The 24,819-nt window shown below is 46.1% G+C and overlaps 1 protein-coding gene across 4 annotated transcripts in view; it reads right to left on the bottom strand.

Annotated features, from left to right (window-relative positions):
* Window positions 1–1,709: 1,709 nt before the first annotated feature.
* The window catches only part of SNAP23 (synaptosome associated protein 23), a 50,821-nt gene continuing 27,711 nt past the window's right edge, over window positions 1,710–24,819 (bottom strand). For 3 of the 4 annotated variants that reach the window (XM_088461391.1, XM_088461389.1, XM_088461390.1), the window contains 4 exons: window positions 22,611–22,631; window positions 21,760–21,906; window positions 18,336–18,480; window positions 1,710–5,345 (listed from right to left, as the gene is read on the bottom strand). In XM_088461391.1, the coding sequence (XP_088317517.1) occupies window positions 5,283–5,345; window positions 18,336–18,480; window positions 21,760–21,906; window positions 22,611–22,631 (376 nt within the window). In that variant the 3' untranslated portion in view covers window positions 1,710–5,282. The remainder of the gene's footprint in view (window positions 5,346–18,335; window positions 18,481–21,759; window positions 21,907–22,610; window positions 22,632–24,819) is intronic. The other variant, XM_088461392.1, reaches the window with a different exon arrangement.

The following is a 24,819-nucleotide window of genomic DNA, read 5'->3' as shown; positions in this document are numbered from 1 at the left end:
TGGAGTTTTTGGTCTCATCACAAACTTTCCTCTTATGGAACAATATAGCCTACCCTCATTTCCAGGCCCTTTGAACTGGTAATAAACAGACATTTCTACAAGATCTTTTCCAGATAGGTCCTCCCTATGGGATAGATTTAGCAGTCCCTCCAAATGATGTTATCAGTACCTTCAACATCATCACATACACTCCCCAGTTTTTGGTATTAGTCACAGACCACAATATTTCATTAGAAACTTATTTATGGAGACTGAGGGATTCAACGAGTTCTTGAGAGCTCAAAGACCTTTTTCTCTCTCACAACCAACTAAAAAAAAGTCTCATGAGCTAACCTGGCAGGCACACTTGGGAGACAGGAGGGGCTGCACATCCTAATATTAAACATTTAATAGGTGCTACCATGCTGAGACCTGTAGTTCTACACCAAAAAAAAAAAGAAGGGAGGAGCAGGTGCACACTATAAGCACTAAGAATTCTAATGATCAAAAAATCTACAATAAACTGCAATAATTAACTACTAAGAAACCTTACATTTAAAAACCATGTTTATTATAGATTTTTTGATCATTAGAATTCTTAGTGCTTATAGTGTGCACCTGCTCCTCACCCCTTCTTTTTTGCTGTAAAACTTGGGAGAGATCCTGGAACCGGAGGAATGGACTGATATGAGAAAAATACTGCTAGATCTATTGGTGTGAGAATGTAAAAGACTACACCTACAAGCGTATGTTTAGATGGTACCTTCTAGCCTTCATGCGATCTTTCATCAATCCTCCGACATGTTGGGGGCTGAGGGGGGAGGGCACCCAGGGTCATGCATGGTGGTTTATCAAAAAAATCGAGGGGTTCTGAGAATCAGTCCATTAATTGATTCCCTCAACTACTAGCGTTATCCCTCACTCCCCATGCCATGATCAATTCTCAATGTGGAATGGCATACATCGCTTTTAATTGGACACATCCTAAATGCTGCTATTGTGCTGTAGCTGCTAACTGGGAAAACTCAGACACCCTTATCTTCTGCTTTGCGTAACTTTATCTGGAACACATGACATCTGAGATAGATATCTATCTATATCTATCTCTATCAAGCATTTTACATGCTTACAGTTCTCTGAGGTGCCTGGGTTTCCTATAATACCTAGTCTTAACTGTTCTTTCATAATTTATTTCATTAGCCATGATGGCAATCCCCTTTTCTCTCAGTTTCTCTTCTACTTCCCCCTCTTCCCTCCCTTTTTACATATAGCAACCTCTTGCTCCTTCCTCAAGTTTTCCTATAACAGCATCTGTGTCAGATTGCCGCCTTCTGCTTATTGATTTGTGCATATTCTACTGAAGGTATCCAACTCCCAATGCACATTATACTCATGCACTACTTAATGCTGTACCAACCCTGTTTGGATTTACCCCCTTTTTCCCTTGGTGTTCTTGCATAAAACTCAAACTTTAACAAAAAAAAAAAAAGTTAATGTATTAGATACAGTAAAGTGTCAAAAAAGGACAAACAGCTTATCTGACACTTGGATCACCAAGAGAGAGCTCTTTACATCTGACAAGGCATACAATTCATATCTATAAGGGTGTAAGTGTACGGAACGCAGCTTCCAAGTTAGGAATAAAATCCTGCATGACGACATCCATCTATAATGGGCACAAGTCATATTCAGCAGTGACAATCAGTTACTAATAATCACAAGAGAATGGGTTATTTGCAGCCACTTTATTACAGGTTAGCATTTACAAAACATTTTTTTCATGGAATATTGGAAGGCTCATTTGTGGTACATTCATCTAGGATTTTAAATACAATCAACATGAACAGAATCATGTGTAGTTGGGGGAAGAAGACTACAATAAAATGGGGCAGATACACTTATTAAAAGTACATTCCTGACAAAAACAAAGGCTGCACAAGGCAGAATTCACTGAACAAAGCTATAGAAGGGAGATGTACATATTTCCCATCTCTACACGCCAAGTCCTGGCTGTCATAAGTATTCATGGCAGCCAATTGTTTTACAAGGAAAGCAGTACAAAACCAGAGAATGGCATGTACAAGACTGAGTATGTACAACCCCCATTAAGGCAAAAGTTTTCACACCGTATATATATGCATTTACCAGGTGTCCAGCCCCTAATCTATATACAAAAAAACAAAACAAACAACTTTAGTTTAAAAAGGTTTATAAATATATACAATTTTCCAGCTTTCAGGAATTAAAAGGCACTGGGTGTAACTAAATTGTGATTGATTTTGATAGATATCTATCAAAATCAATCTATGAGCGTGAGATATATGTCATCTTTTTTTTTTCCTTCAGGGATTGAAATACATCTACAGCCAAAAGGCACAATTATTTGGTTATTGTCGGCTGTGCTACTATTTAGTATTTTGGAGAACTGGAAGATCTGTGGACTTTCTGTAGGACTTTAAACCTCTTAATATATATTTTATTTCAGTTCAGGTTTTGTGGGGTATAGCTCAGCTTTATATCTTAAAAATACTGGTTGTTTCTATGATGGCACCATAATCTCTTTTCCTCATTAACTGAAAATGGGCTGGGTGCAAACCCTATGATTATGTACAAACACTCAATACAGGTTGTTTTTTTTTGTTTGTTTTTTAAACCTAAACCCACACACTTCGTGCATGGTCCCCAAGGGACTAATTTTCCCCCTCTCATAGCTCTATGTTTTACGGAACACATGGAGGGGCAAGAAACCCAGTAGTTTACAAGCCCTAAAGCTCAGACACATCCTTTATATGTGTCCACTCCATGGAGGGTCACGTTACACAGGCTGGTAACACTGGTAGTCAGGATGAACATTGGACTGTAGGGGAACACTGCATTCTGGCTGCCAATCAAACCCAACTGCATTTGCATAAAGTGACTCACGCTTTTGGCCAATATGGTATAAAAAGAACACATCAATTTGACAATGAGAAGCATATAAGGCAGCTTACAAACAAATCGCTAATGAATTGTTTTTGGAGAACATATAAATGTTATTCAAAAAAAATAAAAATAGTTTGCTACATAGAAAAGACTGGTGTCCTTGGCATCACATTTCTGTAGGGAGAAGGAATACTATAAATTAAAGTAGTACTTAAACTGGAGGTAAAGACCAAATACAGCCAACTTTTTGGTTTTACGCAGATGAACATGTACTTATTACAGAATATGGTGTTCATTTTTTTAAAGGCCATTTTACTTGCTATTTTAACCACTTATGTTATTCTCCTGTATGTACATTAAACTAATGTAATGGAAATGTGAGCAATGGTTTATTCAGCAGCAGGGAGGGGTTAGTGTGTGACACCACTCTCTTTGTGCGGTCAGTATTTTCTAGTAAATTGATGAACTACAATCTTATCAGTTTTATATGTAGCCCCCTAGGCAATTAGTTGGACAACATCTGAGGTAGGTAGGCAGCTAGCATACCCGAATGCTGGGTTCACTCTTCCTATTTGGCCAAATCAGAACAAATCTTGCAGTGTGTATGCACGATATGCGCGCCCCTGCAGTTACATGCTACGTTAACAGGTTTGAAGTGCTGCATATAAAACCCGACAATATCATATGCGGCGCCATGCATGTTAATGAAGGCCGGAGTGATCCTTCCCTCCTTCATTAATTGCTGCAGTGTGTATCGGCAATCATGCGATGTCCAGGGTGTCTCTGGACATCGGCACGATTGCCGGTTGCACAAGTGTGTACCTAACATAAGGCTCCAACCCAAAATGCTAAATTTTAAAGAGCCACTAGTAAGGTCCACAAATTAAATCAAAACTTTGTCCTACAGGAGGACTAGAACCCCTTCTGGCCAGCTGAAGAACAAGTAAAATTTTTACATTTCTAAACCCCCTTTAAAGATCACGCAGTGTTGGAGCTAATGTTCTGGTGAATAAGTGTCAAAGCTACACAACAGTGATCAATTGATAGATCTGTGAATGTTCTAGACAAACAGGGCTGAAGTCTTTGTTACCGAAGCACCAGCATGGAGTACGAGTACTAGTGATAGAGCATCCTTTCATTAAGAAACAAGACACCCAGCTGTTGGAAGGAATCAGTCCAGTACACATTACTATGCTATCTAGCAGTAGGTGGTAACCGGTGACCCTCCAGCTGTTCTTGATTTTGTAGCTCTACAGCAGTGTAAGAGTTGCTTAGGCCAGAGGTTCCCAAACACTGCCATTACAGTCCAGATTGTAAGAATATCCATGCTTAAGTCCAGATAAATCAAATTGAATGAGGTACTAATTAAGTCACCTGTGCTCAAGTATGGATATCCTTAAAACCTGGACTGTAATGGCAGAGTTTGGGAATCTCTGGCTTAGGCAATCTCCCTTCCCTCATAAATAAATATTAGCTGGGGATGATTACACCACATTTAAATTTTTTGCTTTAATAAAAAGGCAGTTAAAGTGACGTTTTATCAGTGAAATAGAACTAAAAAGGCAGCTAGACATTAGTACAGAGATAACAATCTCATACTTTGTAAACGTGGAAAAAAACAAAAGGCAAAACTTCAGCCACATGTTATGGTGCGATAATGATGAATCACGCTCCTTTACCATAACACAGGGCGTACTGATTAGAAGAACATTCCAATAAGTACTGAACATCTAACGGGCAAGGGCTGGACTTTGCAGAGAAGGCTGCCAACAGGCGGCTGCATTACAGCAAACAAGGGTCATAATTATGTGCCTGCCTTGTATTGGTTTGTTTTTTTTGCCCTACAATCCAAAGCCTAAAAGGGGAGGATCTGGGCGGCATTTTCTCCAATAGAACAGTATGTTGCAGAGGTGCAATAGCACTTTATCTATATTAAACGGTGGAGACTAAAGCATTTAAAAGCAGAAGTGCAGAGGGTCATAGGATCTCAGAGAGAAGATATCCTCAGATTTTCACTATACACTACCTATATGAAAATTAACCCAACCCAATACTTCACAGGTCCTTCATTCATTAGATGTATGGAAGGAATTACATAAGTAATATCACAACTACTAGATTAGACATTTATATAGTGTAGTGGAGAAGGATGTTGTGTGGAGTTTTCACATATAATCCAGCATAGAATGACCCACACTGTCCCAAAGACAGACAGATGTTTTTAGTGAATGAGTGGGATCCTCCATGAACAAATACACAGAGCACAACAGAGCAGGGTAATAAGCGAATTCATTCCCTGAAACCGCTTATCTGTGATATCGAGCGGACATGGTAAAAGGACATTGTAGCATAAACGGATGGAAGGAAAAGCATTGCTTTCTTCACTCGATAAGTTTCTTAGCTTTGGTATTGGCCAAATCAATACGATCTCGGTTAGTCGTTGCCTTGAAATGAAAAAAAAAACAAAATGAAATAAAAAACATCCATTACAAGATTTTGTCAATGCATAAGAGGGGGGGTTGGTTGTCCATGCAGGTATGCATTCTTGAATGATGTATTTTCCTTCCTCTACATATATACTCATGACAGTGCAACGGTTCATTTATATCTCTTATTTTACTCAAACCCTCCTGTCTATTGCTTTCAGCACCCATCTCATCAGTCTACATTTAAATAGTTCTCCCTAACCTTAGCTTTATTGTTTCAGTCTTCTGTAACTTCTGATAAATGAAAAGTAGAATATTCATGTTGCTGGAGTTGTCCTACCTTTTATGAAAGTATTACCTTGGCCGCTCACCTATAGAACCATTGTGTGTGACAGAAATAAAATCGCTCACATAAATCCTCCCGTTAATGGGCCTGATTCAGAGCTGTACGCCACTGCTGCGTGCATATGTCACAGCCTCCAGGAGATGTATGGAGACTCCCACCTGTGGACTTGTGAATCCAAGCATCCGAGTAATTTGTCGCAGCATCTGCATACAAAGACGCAGCATCGTCACAGATCATTCGACTGTCGCAGTCCTGAGTGAGTCTATGGTCCCGCAGCATGGTGCCATATTCCTTGTGTACAGGATCGCAGTTGCAGGGGGACACACGCCCCCATAATGGTCATGCCACGCCTGCATTTTTTGCCGCCGTCACCTCCCCTAAACATTCGGACTGTTACACTTTGAATAAATAGCTGCTGCGAGAGACTACGGTAATGTACCTTGATGCAAGCGCCGTGTGACTCAGACACATGCGGTCGATAAATCGCTCAACTGCGAAAACATCACCATAGCGTACAACTCTGAATCAGGCACTATGTTACTTGTGTCATTCTCAAAACTTTTGGCCATGGCTGTACATAAGTATTAGTTTTTACAAGGTTTGCTGCTTCAGAGTTTTTAGACCTTTTTGTCAGATGTTACTATGGTATACTGAAGTAACATTACAAGCATTTCATCAGTGTCAAAGGCTTTTATTGACAATTACATTAAGTTTATGCAAAGAGTCAATATTTGCAATGTTGACCCTTCTTTTTCAAGACCTCTGCAGTTCACCCTGGCATACTGTCACTCAACTTCTGGGCCACATACTGACTGATGGGCGCCCATTCTTGTCTAATCAATGCTTGGAGTTTGTCAGAATTTGAGGGTTTTTGTTTGTCCACCCGCCTCTTGAGGATTGACAACAAATTCTCAATGGGATTAAGGTCTGGGGAGTTTTCTGGCCATGGACCAAAAATTTAGATTTGTTCCTCGAGCAACTTAGTTATCACTTTTTCCTTATGGCAAGGTGCTCCATCATACTGGAAAAGGCATTGTTCATCACCAAACTGTTCTTGGATGGTTGGGAGAAGTTGCTTTTGGAGGATGTTTTGGTACCATCCTTTATTCATGGCTGTGTTCTTAGGCAAAATTGTCAGTGAGCCCACTCCCTTGGCTGAGAAGCAACCCCAATCCAAGCATTGAATGGACAGCCAGTCAGTATGTGGCCCAGAAGTTGATTGACAGTATGCCATGGCGAATTGCAGAGGTCTTGAAAAAGAAGGGTCAACACTGCAAATATTGACTCTTTGCATAAACTTAATGTAATTGTCAATAAAAGCCTTTGACACTTATGAAATGCTTGTAATTTTACTTCAGTATACCATAGTAACATCTGACAATAAGGTCTAAAAACACTGAAGAAGCAAACTTGTGAAAACCAATACTTGTGTCATTCACAAAACTTTTGGCCACGGCTGTAGGCTAAAGTTCGCACGTTAAGGAGTATAGACAGACTTGTTAAAATAACGAAAACAAGAAGGTGCCAAAGGCAAGGAAGCGACATATTCCTAAGTTTCCTTACAGCCTTTAGAATAATCTGGTGCCATTCCTTAGGAGGAAAGCACCTCCAAATATATCCACCGCAAAAGCAGGACGGCACTCAGTCTTCAATCACCGTGTATACTTAATAGAACATAGTGAAGTTTTGCACTATGTTCTATTAAATATACACAGTGATTGAAGACTGAGTGCCGTCCTGCTTTTGCGGTGGATATATTATATATAAAAAAGGAGATATGGTAAGAACTTACCTTTGTTATCTCTCTTTCTACGAAGTCCATAGGGTCCACAGGAGATCTTGGGGTATAGGTGTAGGAGTCGTCGGGCACCACTCAGTTAAACTTTTCCTCCCAGGATGCACCGGGCCCCTCTCCTATACCCCGCCCCCTTGGCCCAGGCACATCAGTTTCGTAATAAGCCGGAGGAGACAAAAAGAGAGAAGCAGGTCTGGAACACGAGAATCACATTCTCACAGAAGGGAGATGGAAAACCAGTGACCAGAACAACCCCCCCCCATCTGCAGCACAGGGGCGGGGGGCATCCTGTGGACCCTATGGACTTCGTAGAAAGAGATAACAAAAGGTAAGTTCTTACCATATCTCTTCTTTACTACATCAGGGTCCATAGGGCTCCACAGGAGACCTTGGGGATGTCCCAAAGCAGTCCCATTAAGGGTGGGGATGCTCCTGTGCAGAAAGGAGAATCCGCCACCAGAAGGAAGCATCCCAAGAGGCGAAGGTATCAAATATATAATACCTCACAAAAGGCATGGACAGAGCACCACGTGGCCACCTTACAAAGCTGAACAGCTGAGGTGCCATGGCAAGCTGCCCATGAAGGACCCACAGAAAGAATAGAACGAGCTGTAACAGAGGGCGTACTGGAAGGCCCTCATGAATGTAAGCCTCAGAGCAAGTCATACGAATCCACCAAGCCAAAGTCTGCTTATTGGCTGGCCATCCCTACATGTGGAATCCATAGAATACAAATAATGACTTCTGAAGGGAACTGGTACGGTCCACAGAAAGCCTGAGGGTACGTACCACATCCAATGAGGCCACACCTGCCGAGAGGTCTGAAGAAATAAAAGGTCAGTATAATAATTTCCTCATTAATGTGTAAACTAGAAACCACCTGAGGAAGGAACCCAGGGCGAATCTGAAATGGGGAATGACAAGAGAGAGCCCCCAATCTGACGCTCTTCTGGCAGAAGCAATAGTCAGAAGGAAAAATACTCTCAGCCGTAAGCCACTTGAGATCCACTGAACCCAGTGGCTCAAATGGAGGACCCTGCAAGGCCCTAAGCACCACAGCCAAATCCCAAGGCACCACAGGAGGGACAAAGGGAGGCTGAATGCGAATGACGACCTGTAGGAAAATTGCAGATATCAGGAGGAGGAGCAATCCTACACTGGAACCACACTGACAGAGCAAAGACATGCACAGTCAGTGAGGCAAGGCGGAGACCAAGATCTAAACCGTCTACAGGAAAGTCAAAACTCTAGTTATGCGACTCACTTGGGGATCGTAACCTCTGGGACGACACCAAGTAAAGCAAGTATGCCACTCTGTGGTTAATCCGAGCAGAGGCCGGTTTCGGCGCCCTGAGCACTGAAGAAACTCTGAAGATCTGAGTACCAGGAACGTCTGGGGCACGCTGGAGCCACCAGCAGGACAGTGCCCTCTTCCTGTGTGAACTCAAGGAAGTAGATACACTGGAGGAAACAGGTACACAAACTGGAAGGTCCACCTTACTGACAGTGCGTCCACCAGAAGAGCCCCATAGTCTCGTTCTGGACCCGTACACAAACAGTTTGTGATTCTGTCTGGAGGCCATGAGGTCTATGTCCAGAAGGCCCCACTTGTCCACTAGGAGCTGAAACACTTCCTGGTGAAGAGACCATTCCCCTGAATGCACGTCGTGATGGCTGAGGAAGTCCGCTTGCCAGTTGAGCATTCCTGGTATGAACACTGCCGATATGGCTGGGAGATTGCCTTCCGCCCACGTCAGAATGCGTGACACCTCTAAGTCAGGCGGCTATGACAGAGCTCCTCCTTGATGACTTATCCAAGCCACCGTGGTGGTGTTGTCTGACTGTACTTGCACGGGTTCGCCATGAAGTATGAGTCTAGCTTGTTGTAGAGCCTTAAGACTGCCCTAAGCTCCAATATGTTGATATGTAGGGCAGCCTCTTCCGGTGTCCACTGTCCCTGAAAGAAGAGTGGACCAGTCACTGCGCCCCAACCCCAGAGACGGTCGACCGTTGTCAGGAGGACCCAGTCCGGAATCCAAAAGGGGCGCCCCTTGGTGAGGTGACTTGTCTGAAGCCACAAAGTAAGAAAAAGACGTACCTCCGGAGAGAGAGCACCATTGTTTGTGCCTATAACTGATGGGGTAATCCATCCCACCTGGGAGAGGATCAAACCCTCCAGAGGCCAGGAGTGAAACTGGGCATACTCCACCATGTCGAAGGACGACACCATGGATCCCAGTAACTGCACAGCAGAGTGGATAGACACTCGGCGACTGTGGAGGCATCTGCGTACTTGCGTCTGCAAAGTGGAGGAGATCTTTTCTGCAGTCAGAAAGATCCGCTGCTGTTGTAAATCCAACAGAGCTCCCAGATGAAGCATCCTTTGAGATGGAGTCAGGGAGGACTTCTTCCAATTTAACAACCACCCGTGAGTCTGCAGCACAGAGATCGTAAGCTGGAGATGGTGGAGAAGTACCTCTGGAGACCCGGCTAGCAGCAGAAGGTCGTCCCGGTATGGTAACAGCCGTAAAAGGGCCACCATTACCGCCATAATTCTTGTAAACACCTGAGGTGCAGTAGAAAGGCCAAACGGCAGGGCCTGAAACTGGAAATGTTGTTGCAGTACAGCAAGCCTGAGAAAACGCTGGTGAGCAGAAGCAATCGGAATATGCAAGTATGCATCCTGAATATCCAGAGACACCACAAAATCCCCAGGTTCCATAGCCAGTATAATAGACCGCAGGGATTCCATCTTGAACAGAGGTACCCTGTGGAAATTTGTTCAGGGATTTGAGGTTGAGGATAGGTCGATATGAATCATTCGGTTTTTGGAACCAGAAAGAGGTTTGAGTAATAACCCGTTCCCCTATGGGGTAAATGAACAGGCACTATGACCCCTTCTTGGAGCATAGAACGTAGAGCGTACCACTACCTGGATTTGAAAAGGCCTTGTCCTGGTCTGACTGGAGGCCAGGGCGTACCCCTGAGAGACCACTTCCCTTACCCAGTGGTCTGTGGACATCTGGTACCAGAACTTAGCGAACTGAAGAAGTCGGCCTCCCACCTTGGGGTCCCCCAAGGGGAGGCCTGTTCTGTTAGGCCAAGGATTTGACATCCGACTAGGCGGCCAGACGTCTAGTACTCCAAGCCTTATTCTTGGGCTTGCTAGGCTTCTTAGTCGCAAATCGCAGAGGAAAGGTTTGTGGTTTGGACGAAGATATGGCCTCAGAAAGGGCAGGAATAGAAGGCAGACAGGTCAGTTTTTCCGCTGCCAACGCGTCCACAATCTCGTCCAAATCTGGACCAAACAGTACTTGACCATTATAAGGAAATCGCTCCAAACCTTTCTTGGAGTCCGCATCAGCCCTCCAAGAGCACCGCCACAAAGAGCGCTGAGCAGACACTGCGGCAGCCGTAATCTTGGAGGGATTGAGACAAGCATCCAAAGCTTCCTCATTTATGTAGGTAGCCGAAGCGCAGAGATTTCCCACTAGGATCATCTGTTCCTTGGTAGCCTCCACAGCCAACGACTCTCCCAAAGAGTTCGCCCAGCATTCCATAGATCTAGCCACCCAGCAGATGGCCATGGCCGGTCTGGTGGCAGTCCCCAGAAAAGGAAAATATATGGACTTCAAGCAAATCTCCACTCACCTGTCCATAGTATCTTTCAGAGAAGACATGGACGGTATAGGCAGGGTCGCACTTTTCAGCAAACGCGTAACATGGGAGTCCATCTGCGGGGGTGTTTCGCATTTAGAGAAATAATTCTCCATAAAAAGGATAAGCATAAGCCAGGCGCCTCCGGGGCTGGAAACGCTTACCGGGCGATTCCCATGCCTCCTCCACATGGTCAAAACGGATCGCCCGCATCAGGCCAGGCCACCTGCGGGGGAATATAGACCTTCGACTTAGATTCCGCCTCCCTTAAGGAGGGCTCGGAATCTGAGAGATCATCCTGCAGCTCTCAGTCATCTGTCAGCACATCATCATCATAATGAGTCGACTGAGATGACAGCCACATTCTATCAGGTGGTCTATAAGAGGATTCCTTTAGTAACAGCTCTCTTTCATTGCAGAGGAGAGAGAATCCACCCAAACTGGGTCAGAACCCCTCTGAGCCAATGCCGGCTGCTGCGGCATGTTCTGTGCCACCATTAACTGCCCTGGCACAACAGCCTACTGTGAGAACCCTATCTGGGAAAACACAGGAGGAGGAGTTGCCAAATGGTCAGTTTGCCTGCCTAATGCATGGTCACTGCCATAGAATTCAGAACATGTGCAAAACTAGCCCCAATGAGGTACCTGTGGACCTATAGCCTGAGCCACAGCCACAGCAAGGTTAGGAGGGGCCAGCCATAGTAAAGAATGCCCCACATAACCCCTCCTGGACCAAGTCACCCTGCCCTATTTCTGCCTTACATTTTATGCAGGAAAGGCAAATAGGAGCAGCATGCACTACCTCCTCAATATCCCACATTGTGACACAGTTAGGGATATAACACAGCGTATGTGACCACCACACAGATAAGTAAAACTGTTGGCAAATAGCACCCTGACAGTACTTGTACTGAAAAGGGCCTTAGTGAACCAGAAGAAGGTACAGTGGAAAGTAAAATGGCCGACAGCTAGAAAAAAAAAAAAAACCAAAAAAAAAGATACAGGCAGACGGTGCTAGCATACAGTCACATACAATGCAGAAAGACACTCCTGCACAATTTGTACTATCAACTACACAGACTCAGTGTCTGGTAGGAAATAGTACTACAAACACTGACCACGGAGGGAGAGGTATGCAGGGGGACCCGGACTCCGCACCTTCCTGAATGATCTGAGGTAAAGCCTTTAGAAAATGGCTGACAGAGAACTCAGACGAGGTGGGACCGGAGGAGGAGAGCTGCCAGAGCCCACCAGACTGCAGTGGAAGGCGCGCTGTGCAGCAGGGAGGCGCCTCCCATAAAACAGGGAAAGCAGGCTCCCCCAGCCAGTGATTAAGCCTTGGGACGCCGGAGCTCCTAAAGGTGCACCATACACCCACCAGCTACTGTACCCGGTGGGCTTGTGGAAGCGCAGGTACCGTGCCTGGCTCCACCACTGTCATCCAAAGGGAGTCCCCAGCCCTGGAGGCATCGGACTGTGTTCAGCGGGTTACCGCGGAGATGACCCGATGTCTTACCTTGCTTCCCGTCACGCCGGGCCAGATTCCAGGGATCCTCTGGGGTCCTTGCTAGCCAAGACTCCGGGTATCTCCGGATCAGTACCGGCGTCTCAGCGCCGGCGGGGTGTAGGAGCGACAGTGCTGGCGTCCGACCAGACTGTCAGCGCTGTCCACTACTGAGAAATTACAAAATCTTCAGGGGCTGTCAGAGCACCCCTGTGCAGTGACCAGACTCCGGCCGGGCACCCACGAAACTGATGTGCCTGGGCCAAGGGGGCGAGGTATAGGAGAGGGGCCCGGTGCATCCTGGGAGGAAAAGTTTAACTGTGTGGTGCCCGATTACTCCATCACCTATACCCCAAGGTCTCCTGTGGAGCCCTATGGACCCTGATGTAGTAAAACTGAAGTTCACACAAAACTTTAAATAAAGAAATTTTAATTAATGCAATCCATCATTAAAAGGTCAGCACTCAAGGTTACAGCTCAGCAAACAGCCATTCAATTAAATAAATAGGCAACAGTGACATCACTGAATCATTACAGAATGAGCTGGACCTGGTCATTGATAGGCTATTAGGATTACTGGTTCAATCCACAAAATAGCTGCCCCACTACCTTCAACAAGGGGGAAGGATGTAAGTAACTGCCAAATGCACCACAGCCAAATCCCAAGGCACCACAGGAGGGACAAAGGGAGGCTGAATGCGAATGACGACCTGTAGGAAAATTGCAGATATCAGGAGGAGGAGCAATCCTACACTGGAACCACACTGACAGAGCAAAGACATGCACAGTCAGTGAGGCAAGGCGGAGACCAAGATCTAAACCGTCTACAGGAAAGTCAAAACTCTAGTTATGCGACTCACTTGGGGATCGTAACCTCTGGGACGACACCAAGTAAAGCAAGTATGCCACTCTGTGGTTAATCCGAGCAGAGGCCGGTTTCAGCGCCCTGAGCACTGAAGAAACTCTGAAGATCTGAGTACCAGGAACGTCTGGGGCACGCTGGAGCCACCAGCAGGACAGTGCCCCCTTCCTGTGTGAACTCAAGGAAGTAGATACACTGGAGGAAACAGGTACGCAAACTGGAAGGTCCACCTTACTGACAGTGCGTCCACCAGAAGAGCCCCATAGTCTCGTTCTGGACCCGTACACAAACAGTTTGTGATTCTGTCTGGAGGCCATGAGGTCTATGTCCAGAAGGCCCCACTTGTCCACTAGGAGCTGAAACACTTCCTGGTGAAGAGACCATTCCCCTGAATGCACGTCGTGATGGCTGAGGAAGTCCGCTTCCCAGTTGAGCATTCCTGGTATGAACACTGCCGATATGGCTGGGAGATTGCCTTCCGCCCACGTCAGAATGCGTGACACCTCTAAGTCAGGCGGCTATGACAGAGCTCCTCCTTGATGACTTATCCAAGCCACCGTGGTGGTGTTGTCTGACTGTACTTGCACGGGTTCGCCATGAAGTATGAGTCTAGCTTGTTGTAGAGCCTTAAGACTGCCCTAAGCTCCAATATGTTGATATGTAGGGCAGCCTCTTCCGGTGTCCACTGTCCCTGAAAGAAGAGTGGACCAGTCACTGCGCCCCAACCCCAGAGACGGTCGACCGTTGTCAGGAGGACCCAGTCCGGAATCCAAAAGGGGCGCCCCTTGGTGAGGTGACTTGTCTGAAGCCACAAAGTAAGAAAAAGACGTACCTCCGGAGAGAGAGCACCATTGTTTGTGCCTATAACTGATGGGGTAATCCATCCCACCTGGGAGAGGATCAAACCCTCCAGAGGCCAGGAGTGAAACTGGGCATACTCCACCATGTCGAAGGACGACACCATGGATCCCAGTAACTGCACAGCAGAGTGGATAGACACTCGGCGACTGTGGAGGCATCTGCGTACTTGCGTCTGCAAAGTGGAGGAGATCTTTTCTGCAGTCAGAAAGATCCGCTGCTGTTGTAAATCCAACAGAGCTCCCAGATGAAGCATCCTTTGAGATGGAGTCAGGGAGGACTTCTTCCAATTTAACAACCACCCGTGAGTCTGCAGCACAGAGATCGTAAGCTGGAGATGGTGGAGAAGTACCTCTGGAGACCCGGCTAGCAGCAGAAGGTCGTCCCGGTATGGTAACAGCCGTAAAAGGGCCACCATTACCGCCATAATTCTTGTAAACACCTGAGGTGCAGTAGAAAGGCCAAACGGCAGGGCCTGAAACTGGAAATGTTGTTGCAGTACAGCAAGCCTGAGAAAACGCTGGTGAGCAGAAGCAATCGGAATATGCAAGTATGCATCCTGAATATCCAGAGACACCACAAAATCCCCAGGTTCCATAGCCAGTATAATAGACCGCAGGGATTCCATCTTGAACAGAGGTACCCTGTGGAAATTTGTTCAGGGATTTGAGGTTGAGGATAGGTCGATATGAATCATTCGGTTTTTGGAACCAGAAAGAGGTTTGAGTAATAACCCGTTCCCCTATGGGGTAAATGAACAGGCACTATGACCCCTTCTTGGAGCATAGAACGTAGAGCGTACCACTACCTGGATTTGAAAAGGCCTTGTCCTGGTCTGACTGGAGGCCAGGGCGTACCCCTGAGAGACCACTTCCCTTACCCAGTGGTCTGTGGACATCTGGTACCAGAACTTAGCGAACTGAAGAAGTCGGCCTCCCACCTTGGGGTCCCCCAAGGGGAGGCCTGTTCTGTTAGGCCAAGGATTTGACATCCGACTAGGCGGCCAGACGTCTAGTACTCCAAGCCTTATTCTTGGGCTTACTAGGCTTCTTAGTCGCAAATCGCAGAGGAAAGGTTTGTGGTTTGGACGAAGATATGGCCTCAGAAAGGGCAGGAATAGAAGGCAGACAGGTCAGTTTTTCCGCTGCCAACGCGTCCACAATCTCGTCCAAATCTGGACCAAACAGTACTTGACCATTATAAGGAAATCGCTCCAAACCTTTCTTGGAGTCCGCATCAGCCCTCCAAGAGCACCGCCACAAAGAGCGCTGAGCAGACACTGCGGCAGCCGTAATCTTGGAGGGATTGAGACAAGCATCCAAAGCTTCCTCATTTATGTAGGTAGCCGAAGCGCAGAGATTTCCCACTAGGATCATCTGTTCCTTGGTAGCCTCCACAGCCAACGACTCTCCCAAAGATTTCGCCCAGCATTCCATAGATCTAGCCACCCAGCAGATGGCCATGGCCGGTCTGGTGGCAGTCCCCAGAAAAGGAAAATATATGGACTTCAAGCAAATCTCCACTCACCTGTCCATAGTATCTTTCAGAGAAGACATGGACGGTATAGGCAGGGTCGCACTTTTCAGCAAACGCGTAACATGGGAGTCCATCTGCGGGGGTGTTTCGCATTTAGAGAAATAATTCTCCATAAAAAGGATAAGCATAAGCCAGGCGCCTCCGGGGCTGGAAACGCTTACCGGGCGATTCCCATGCCTCCTCCACATGGTCAAAACGGATCGCCCGCATCAGGCCAGGCCACCTGCGGGGGAATATAGACCTTCGACTTAGATTCCGCCTCCCTTAAGGAGGGCTCGGAATCTGAGAGATCATCCTGCAGCTCTCAGTCATCTGTCAGCACATCATCATCATAATGAGTCGACTGAGATGACAGCCACATTCTATCAGGTGGTCTATAAGAGGATTCCTTTAGTAACAGCTCTCTTTCATTGCAGAGGAGAGAGAATCCACCCAAACTGGGTCAGAACCCCTCTGAGCCAATGCCGGCTGCTGCGGCATGTTCTGTGCCACCATTAACTGCCCTGGCACAACAGCCTACTGTGAGAACCCTATCTGGGAAAACACAGGAGGAGGAGTTGCCAAATGGTCAGTTTGCCTGCCTAATGCATGGTCACTGCCATAGAATTCAGAACATGTGCAAAACTAGCCCCAATGAGGTACCTGTGGACCTATAGCCTGAGCCACAGCCACAGCAAGGTTAGAGGGGCCAGCCATAGTAAAGAATGCCCCACATAACCCCTCCTGGACCAAGTCACCCTGCCCTATTTCTGCCTTACATTTTATGCAGGAAAGGCAAATAGGAGCAGCATGCACTACCTCCTCAATATCCCACATTGTGACACAGTTAGGGATATAACACAGCGTATGTGACCACCACACAGATAAGTAAAACTGTTGGCAAATAGCACCCTGACAGTACTTGTACTGAAAAGGGCCTTAGTGAACCAGAAGAAGGTACAGTGGAAAGTAAAATGGCCGACAGCTAGAAAAAAAAACAAAACCAAAAAAAAAGATACAGGCAGACGGTGCTAGCATACAGTCACATACAATGCAGAAAGACACTCCTGCACAATTTGTACTATCAACTACACAGACTCAGTGTCTGGTAGGAAATAGTACTACAAACACTGACCACGGAGGGAGAGGTATGCAGGGGGACCCGGACTCCGCACCTTCCTGAATGATCTGAGGTAAAGCCTTTAGAAAATGGCTGACAGAGAACTCAGACGAGGTGGGACCGGAGGAGGAGAGCTGCCAGAGCCCACCAGACTGCAGTGGAAGGCGCGCTGTGCAGCAGGGAGGCGCCTCCCATAAAACAGGGAAAGCAGGCTCCCCCAGCCAGTGATTAAGCCTTGGGACGCCGGAGCTCCTAAAGGTGCACCATACACCCACCAGCTACTGTACCCGGTGGGCTTGTGGAAGCGCAGGTACCGTGCCTGGCTCCACCACTGTCATCCAAAGGGAGTCCCCAGCCCTGGAGGCATCGGACTGTGTTCAGCGGGTTACCGCGGAGATGACCCGATGTCTTACCTTGCTTCCCGTCACGCCGGGCCAGATTCCAGGGATCCTCTGGGGTCCTTGCTAGCCAAGACTCCGGGTATCTCCGGATCAGTACCGGCGTCTCAGCGCCGGCGGGGTGTAGGAGCGACAGTGCTGGCGTCCGACCAGACTGTCAGCGCTGTCCACTACTGAGAAATTACAAAATCTTCAGGGGCTGTCAGAGCACCCCTGTGCAGTGACCAGACTCCGGCCGGGCACCCACGAAACTGATGTGCCTGGGCCAAGGGGGCGAGGTATAGGAGAGGGGCCCGGTGCATCCTGGGAGGAAAAGTTTAACTGTGTGGTGCCCGATTACTCCATCACCTATACCCCAAGGTCTCCTGTGGAGCCCTATGGACCCTGATGTAGTAAAACTGAAGTTCACACAAAACTTTAAATAAAGAAATTTTAATTAATGCAATCCATCATTAAAAGGTCAGCACTCAAGGTTACAGCTCAGCAAACAGCCATTCAATTAAATAAATAGGCAACAGTGACATCACTGAATCATTACAGAATGAGCTGGACCTGGTCATTGATAGGCTATTAGGATTACTGGTTCAATCCACAAAATAGCTGCCCCACTACCTTCAACAAGGGGGAAGGATGTAAGTAACTGCCAAATGCAACTTCCATACTGTACAGTGTTTAAAGGGGTTGCACATGGCCATATGAGATATATAGGTCAACATATGGGATTACTAGATTAGTAATAATAAAAAAGAAAAAAAATAACAAATACATCTTTGGAGGTTTTGATGCACCATGGCACCGCATGCTCCAGATTTTGCACAGTGTAAAGTTCCCAGCTCAGAACAGAGCTTTACAAATCACAGCAAGTAAAAATGCATTAACCAACTTGTACACATTGCAGAAGTCACTGTAAGCACCCAAATACTTCCCCATGTCAGCATGGCCTGGACACTCACCTTATCATTAATTCTGTCAATCATTTTGTTCTGGGAGTCAATCTCATTGCCCATATCTAAAGCCATATTCTTCAGGTTTCCCAAGATGCTGCCAACCTGCTGCAGGTTTTCATCCATCTCATCCTCCCGGGCATCATTGGTTATTCTGCCAAAAATCAGGTGCTTAGAAAGGAGCATGGACATGTATACATACCACACAGAACCATTAGTCTAGTAACCACATCCTTTATCAAATAGCATCTAAACCCTAAGAGTGGCTTCCACATGAACTCACATGACATAATGCCGGCGTGACAAGAGACTTGCTGGCTGTTACATATATTGGGGGACCCAATAAACTATCAGGAATCCAGGCCCCATGTAATACTCAGGACAATGGTGAGCAAAGGAAGGTAGGGGAGGGTAAAGAGGGAGCACTGCAATGCTAAAACTTGCTTTTGTAAATGCCTAGTGCTTTTCACTATGCTTTTTCCCAGCACACAAATGCTTTACACTGCCATTAAATCAACCTCTTGTAATCCCAATCTTGCTCTAACTCAACAAGGGAGAACTTTTGGACTCCACTTTACATTGAAAATTATCCTCTAAGTATATATACTTCGGAATAGTATATTCTATATAAAAAAATATTTGCTACTATTGTCTGGTCCAAGGGTTTGCATGTATACACTCAATAGACAGTCAAACACTTAGAGAACATTAGATACAGTATAAATATTCTAGCAATAAAGTTGAGGGGTGGGACAATCCAAATACATATGGTACCAACTGCAAAGTACTAATAAGACAACAATATTTCTCTCTATACAAGTCTCGTCTACCTCCATTTTAGTTATTTGTAGCATGTAGAACAATGGTGGCAAACTCGGGCCCTCCAGCTGCAGTGGAACTACACATCCCAGCATGCAGTGCCACAGTTTTGCTATTAGGGCATGCGAAAACTGTGGCAGGGCATGCTGGGATATGTAGTCCCACAAAAGCTGAAGGGTCAGAGTTTGACACCACTGATGTAGAATGTTGATTATTTTAAGATAATAAAGGCATACAATTGTTTTATCCATTTTAAGAAGGATAGGCAACAAGTCACTAGACAGAAACTAGTTAGGAATAACTTGGTGACAAAAAAAAAAAAAAACTATAGCCCAAATAGCGACAATTTAAAAAAAAAAAAGTGTCAGCCCCAGACAAAATAAGCTGTTCTCTACATTATAATGCCCATCCATTTAACAATGCGGGGGATGACTGCATGATTACGACGCAGTCGTCTCCCGTGGGGTGAACTGCATACACTGAACGTTCAGAGTATGCAGATCAATCATCCCCGAACATGGCAACCCGACGGCAGTCGTCAGGTTGACAGTCATGTTCGGGCGATGATTGATGTTAAAAACGACTAGCTGGCGCGTGCATCGCTGGTCGTTTTTAACCTTTTACTGCCCAATTTGCAGGCGATTACCAAGCGATGGAGTGATAACGAACGTCGTCATCGCTCCATCGTTAGGTATAATTGCCTAGTGGATGGGCAGCATAAGTGAAGATCTCAAAAATCTTAAAATAAATCACAATTAATACCATAAACTATTATTTTTACATTTGAGATTACGTGGGTTATTTTAAATATAGGGTTTGTGGTAATGACTGTCTTATTGGCTGTAGATGGAGATAAAGCTTCTGGAGGTGTTTATCAGGTGGAACCTTACAGGGAACACCCTTTATTGGCATAGGGGTTTTTGTTTTTATATCATTTTATTAAAAGGTAGACTCAAAGCATACAAACCAAAGGGCTTATAACAAAGCTGGCTACATAGACAGTTACCATAAAATAAAAAGATGCTGCGGCTCCATCTATATAAGGCGGCCAGGGTACATCTGAGGCCTGTACAGAATGTAGTTTACAGTTTGTGAGCATTTGATAGAAAACCATAGGCAAAGTATCGGGAAGGGGGACTCACATGAGCGAGTTAATGAGCAGCAGGGTAGTAGGCTGGCATTGTAGTGGGGGAACTGAACCAAATAGACAGATTTAAAACACACACAGGGAGCAGAGATTCTAACCTAGAGACAGGCAGTAGCATAACGTCTGCACTCTTTGAACGTCAAGCAGGAGCCAAGAGACAACACTAAATTCCCCATATTTATCTGAACCTGACAGAATGAGGTCATCCATGGCCATGTAGAGATCAAGTCTAGAGAACCATTCCCTAATAGTGGGCACAGGGCCTCCGCTACCATTAGGCATCTGCCTAGCGCGCCGGCACTTAGGCTGCCTCAGTGGTGCCCCCTATCACAAGAATGATGGATCTCTCTGAAAGAGGCATCCTTCTTCTAGATCAGCGGTTCCTAACTCCAGTCCTTAAATACTCCCAACAGGTCATGTTTCGTGGATTTCTTTATTCATGCACAGGTGAGGTAATTATTTTGCTGGGTCAGTAATTATCCCACCAGCTTCCAGTCAGAAACACTCAAAACAGGACCTGTTGGGGGTACCAGAGGACTGGAGTTGGGAACCATGGTTCTAGATAATAGCGGATACGGCTGCAAATCTCATTAGCCGCATCTAGCTCCAGCGTTCTCACCTACTCCCGGCCACTTACATATGTGCTGTGACACAGCCAGCGCAGTTCCCTAGTCCCCGTCCTTCCGCTCATAGCCAGGCCATGCATGGGCAAGGTACGCCCCCAGACGAGGAGCTGAGAGAATGGCAACTCACAGAAAGAGGGACCCTGGGAACATGTGCTTTTCCCTCATTATTTGAGAGCTGAACTGCCTTGTAGACTGAAGAAATGGAGGGGATGGGGCTTCCAAGCACAGAGAACAGCCCAGACTACTGCCATACACCATGGGAGACAGATGGGAGGGATGGAGCTACCACAGTCCACTCTCAGTGATAAGTGGAGGCTCCAGAGGTTAGGCTGCAGTGCAGACCAAAATTCCAATAGGGGAGTCACACCAACTGCCAGCGAGTCCCGGCTGGTGATGTTTGGCAGCGTTTGGGGTGGCAGTTGGTGTGGTTCCCCAATTTGAATTTTGAACTGCACTGCAGCCTCACCTCTGGAGCCTCCACTGGTGATAACTAGCCAGCCCGTGAGGTATGAGGGAGGACAGGGGACATTAAATGATACTGTATTGCCCCATTCCATGTGTATTTTTATATATACACACACACATACACACACATACATATATTCAGAAGCAATGTAATCACCACTGTGAGCGGACAGCACTGCGACACCGCAGAGAACCATGGGTTATAATGGACCAACAGTATCGTATAAGCCATCTAGATGGGAGATTATTGTGTACACAAACATTCCAAACATCAAAGGCTGGAACACAATCTATGCGCTGTTATGTTACAGTACAAAGAAGAGGAGCGTTAACAATTCTTATAATGCACGAATATATACATTCAATGGGAATATACCTCTTAACGTATCCTCCACTCTGCCCGACCCCTTTCTGCTGCTGGCCATTCACCTGGAGGGGCTGATTTGAAACAACATCTTCTGTGCCTTGATCTTTGTTTCCCCAGATCTTTTTATACAAATCACCAGTTTCAAAGTTCTTTGACCTGTTAAGGAATAAGTCTGTCATTGTGCACTGCTGAGACATACAGACATGAATATACATAACCAAATCATTGATTGAACGACCAAAAAGCTACATATAACAACATCAGTCCAGTTCTGCAGCGTCCACTGAGGGCAGAGGTGTTGCAGTCCTATTACACATCAGAAGAGACACAGGTATGTGGGGCTTGGGTGGAATACATTACCGGGTGGGCGGAGTGGAGGACAGGTGAATGTAGAGCAATCAGGGCCGTAGAGAGCCACGGCGGGCCCAGGTACAGAGGGGTGTGTGGCCTAATCGTGGGAGGCGTGGCCACACCCCCTCAAGCCAAAAAAAAACGTTTTGCAGCGCCGTGGAGGGGGGCGCTGTAAGCCCCTCAGCCCGGCGCAAAGCCAGGGGGGGGGGGGGCGCAATCAGTGTGATCGCTCCCCCCCCACAGGCAAAGGAGACTGCTGTGGCTGCTGCTCACTTCAGTTAAGGTAACACATGTGAATCATGAAAAAGCAGGCTATGCACTGCACACTGTAAAACTGACAGCCGATACAAAACAGGCAGCAGGCACTAGAACACATACTATACGAGGAGGCCGATACTAGGATTGTCAGCATGCACTGCCCTAGAGCTTGAGGAAAAACATGCAAGCCGGTTACTCATCACCTTATAAACGGGTAACTGGTAAATGGGCTACACCCCTTTTACACCAACCTTAGCTGATACATCAGATCCCTAAGTGGGCAGAAAAGAGAGAAGAGAAAACAAGAAACCAGTAAACATCTGAGCCAAGTTGTGTTTTGTTAGTATGAAGGCAAAGCAGAGTACACTACAGTATTTAAGGTCAATAAATGAAAAGCAATGCAAGGAGTGATACCTGTAAATAGGTAACAGAAATGTATATACTAGCGTTGGGTATTCTGCACGGAAAGCTTACGTTCTCAGCCAGTCTGCATTTCTTATAATGGAAAAGGAATACAGTTTATAACAGTTTGTGCGATTTTAGTATAAATTAACCCATTGCTGCCCAACTGTAACATTGTACCACCCATGCTCCCACTGCACACTTGCGTACAATGGGGGGTCCTTTAGTCCTCTGGGGGACCATTTTACTCTTTACCCCCTTTGGAAGCACTATAGACACACTCTCTAGGTATAGCACAGATCTATAATGTGTATTTGCATCAGCGATACAGTCTTCGTGCGGCTCTGCCTAAACTACACAAACATGCTTTTACTGTACCGGAACTGCGTATATAAGCCCTTTCCTCCCCCAGTCTGCCTCCCCAAACCTAAAGGGTCTTTATTGTCAGACCTGTATATGGACGAAAGCGTACTTGTGTTTCTGTGGACATGCGCGGTACAAATGTGCATACTGTAAGAGAAGCCTCACTATTATTGTGCCATCTCTCACACAAGTTGATAATGTAATTCAGTAGGAAACCTTAGGGGAGGCCAGTGTGTTGCAGCATTTTTGATCTTTCAGATTTGTAGCTGAACATTCCTTGAAAAAGCAATTCTAGAAATATTAAAATCTTTTTTTTGCCAAGCAAATTAATGGTGTCTAAAAACAGAGCTGATTGACATTTTGTATAGTATGATCTTTTTAAAGATATGGCCCAAAATATGAATGAATAGCTCATGTAGCCATCTCCTGAGGCTAAAAGGTGCCCACACACATACCAACTTTTCATCCAATTTGTCAGATTTCGACGAATCGTGATGACAGATAATGTAAAAAAATGGCCAAATCGTGAGTTTCTACTCTTGATCACGATGCCGATGCGCGTCCCCACTCATCGTACCTCACATCTTCAGATCTGCTGTGCTGTAGGGCAATCTGGGATACAATGCACTGGTTGCAAGACAGATCTTAAGTCAATTGAATATTTTTAACTTTAATCATGACGACTGCCTGGGGAGAGTTCAGGGGAAATAGTGTACATCGGCTGATTGGGAGCAAGTCGGTATTGTGTGTGGACACCTTTAAACTAGCCACTTCCAATATTCCTCAGCTGTGGCTGGGCATAAAGGTTCATTTGAACAGTAAAATGTTAAGCAGATATCAACAGTAATGGCCAGGAAGGAACAATTACACTTGTAGTGCATATTTATTTGAAACGCAAAAGCAATTTAGTGAGATTCACCAGCAATAACCTTTTTTTTTTTTTACCCAAGGCCATGTGGGAGCATCTAATCACATGTTCTAACACCAGGGATGCTGTAGCAGAAATGAGATCGGTCCAGTAGTCTATTCTACAGTACACCTAACTGAAATCCTTTGTGCAGAAAATACTTGTAATCGCGTCATCAGTGCTTCTTCCCAGTCACCAGGGAATGAGAATTGTGCATGTGGATACCAATCTCTATAGAATCGCTCACCCCATGTATTCAAGCAGCGTTCAGATTTTACATGAGAGAAGGGAACATCCCTGCTTAGTGAAGTTCTTAGATGTAGCTGATCTGTGCAACAGGCCTCAAAAAGAGATTGCTGGCAGCAAAAGGGTTAAATAGATCAGTCCTTTGTGGATTTTTTTGGTTACACCTCTTGATACAGAACAGAGGGCCTGATTCAGGCCCGGTCGCAAGCGCTGTGCGCTCGCAACCGGGTCGATGGTGGGCCAGTGCGCATGTGCGAGACCCGGATAGCGACGGGCACTCCGTCGCTCCGGGTCTCGCAACAAAGGGGGAGTGCTGTCGATGGTGAGTGACAGCATGCCCCCTTTGGTGGGCGAGCCGGGGGAGTGGCTGCCCAAACGGAGGCGTTCCCATGTGAACGCCTCCGTTTGGGGGCGGCCCCACTGACATCACGAGTGATGTCAGTGGGAGAGATTTCGGCTGTGTAAGAGCCGAAATCTCTTTGGGGCTTGCAGCAACGAGACCCTACCCAAGGGTCTCGTCGCAAGCCCGATGGTCTTGACCA

This window comes from Taudactylus pleione, unplaced genomic scaffold (genome assembly GCF_031769625.1).
Source record: "Taudactylus pleione unplaced genomic scaffold, aTauple2 ptg001041l, whole genome shotgun sequence".
Lineage (NCBI taxonomy): Eukaryota > Metazoa > Chordata > Amphibia > Anura > Myobatrachidae > Taudactylus > Taudactylus pleione.
This window is presented reverse-complemented; position numbering and strand designations above follow the sequence as displayed.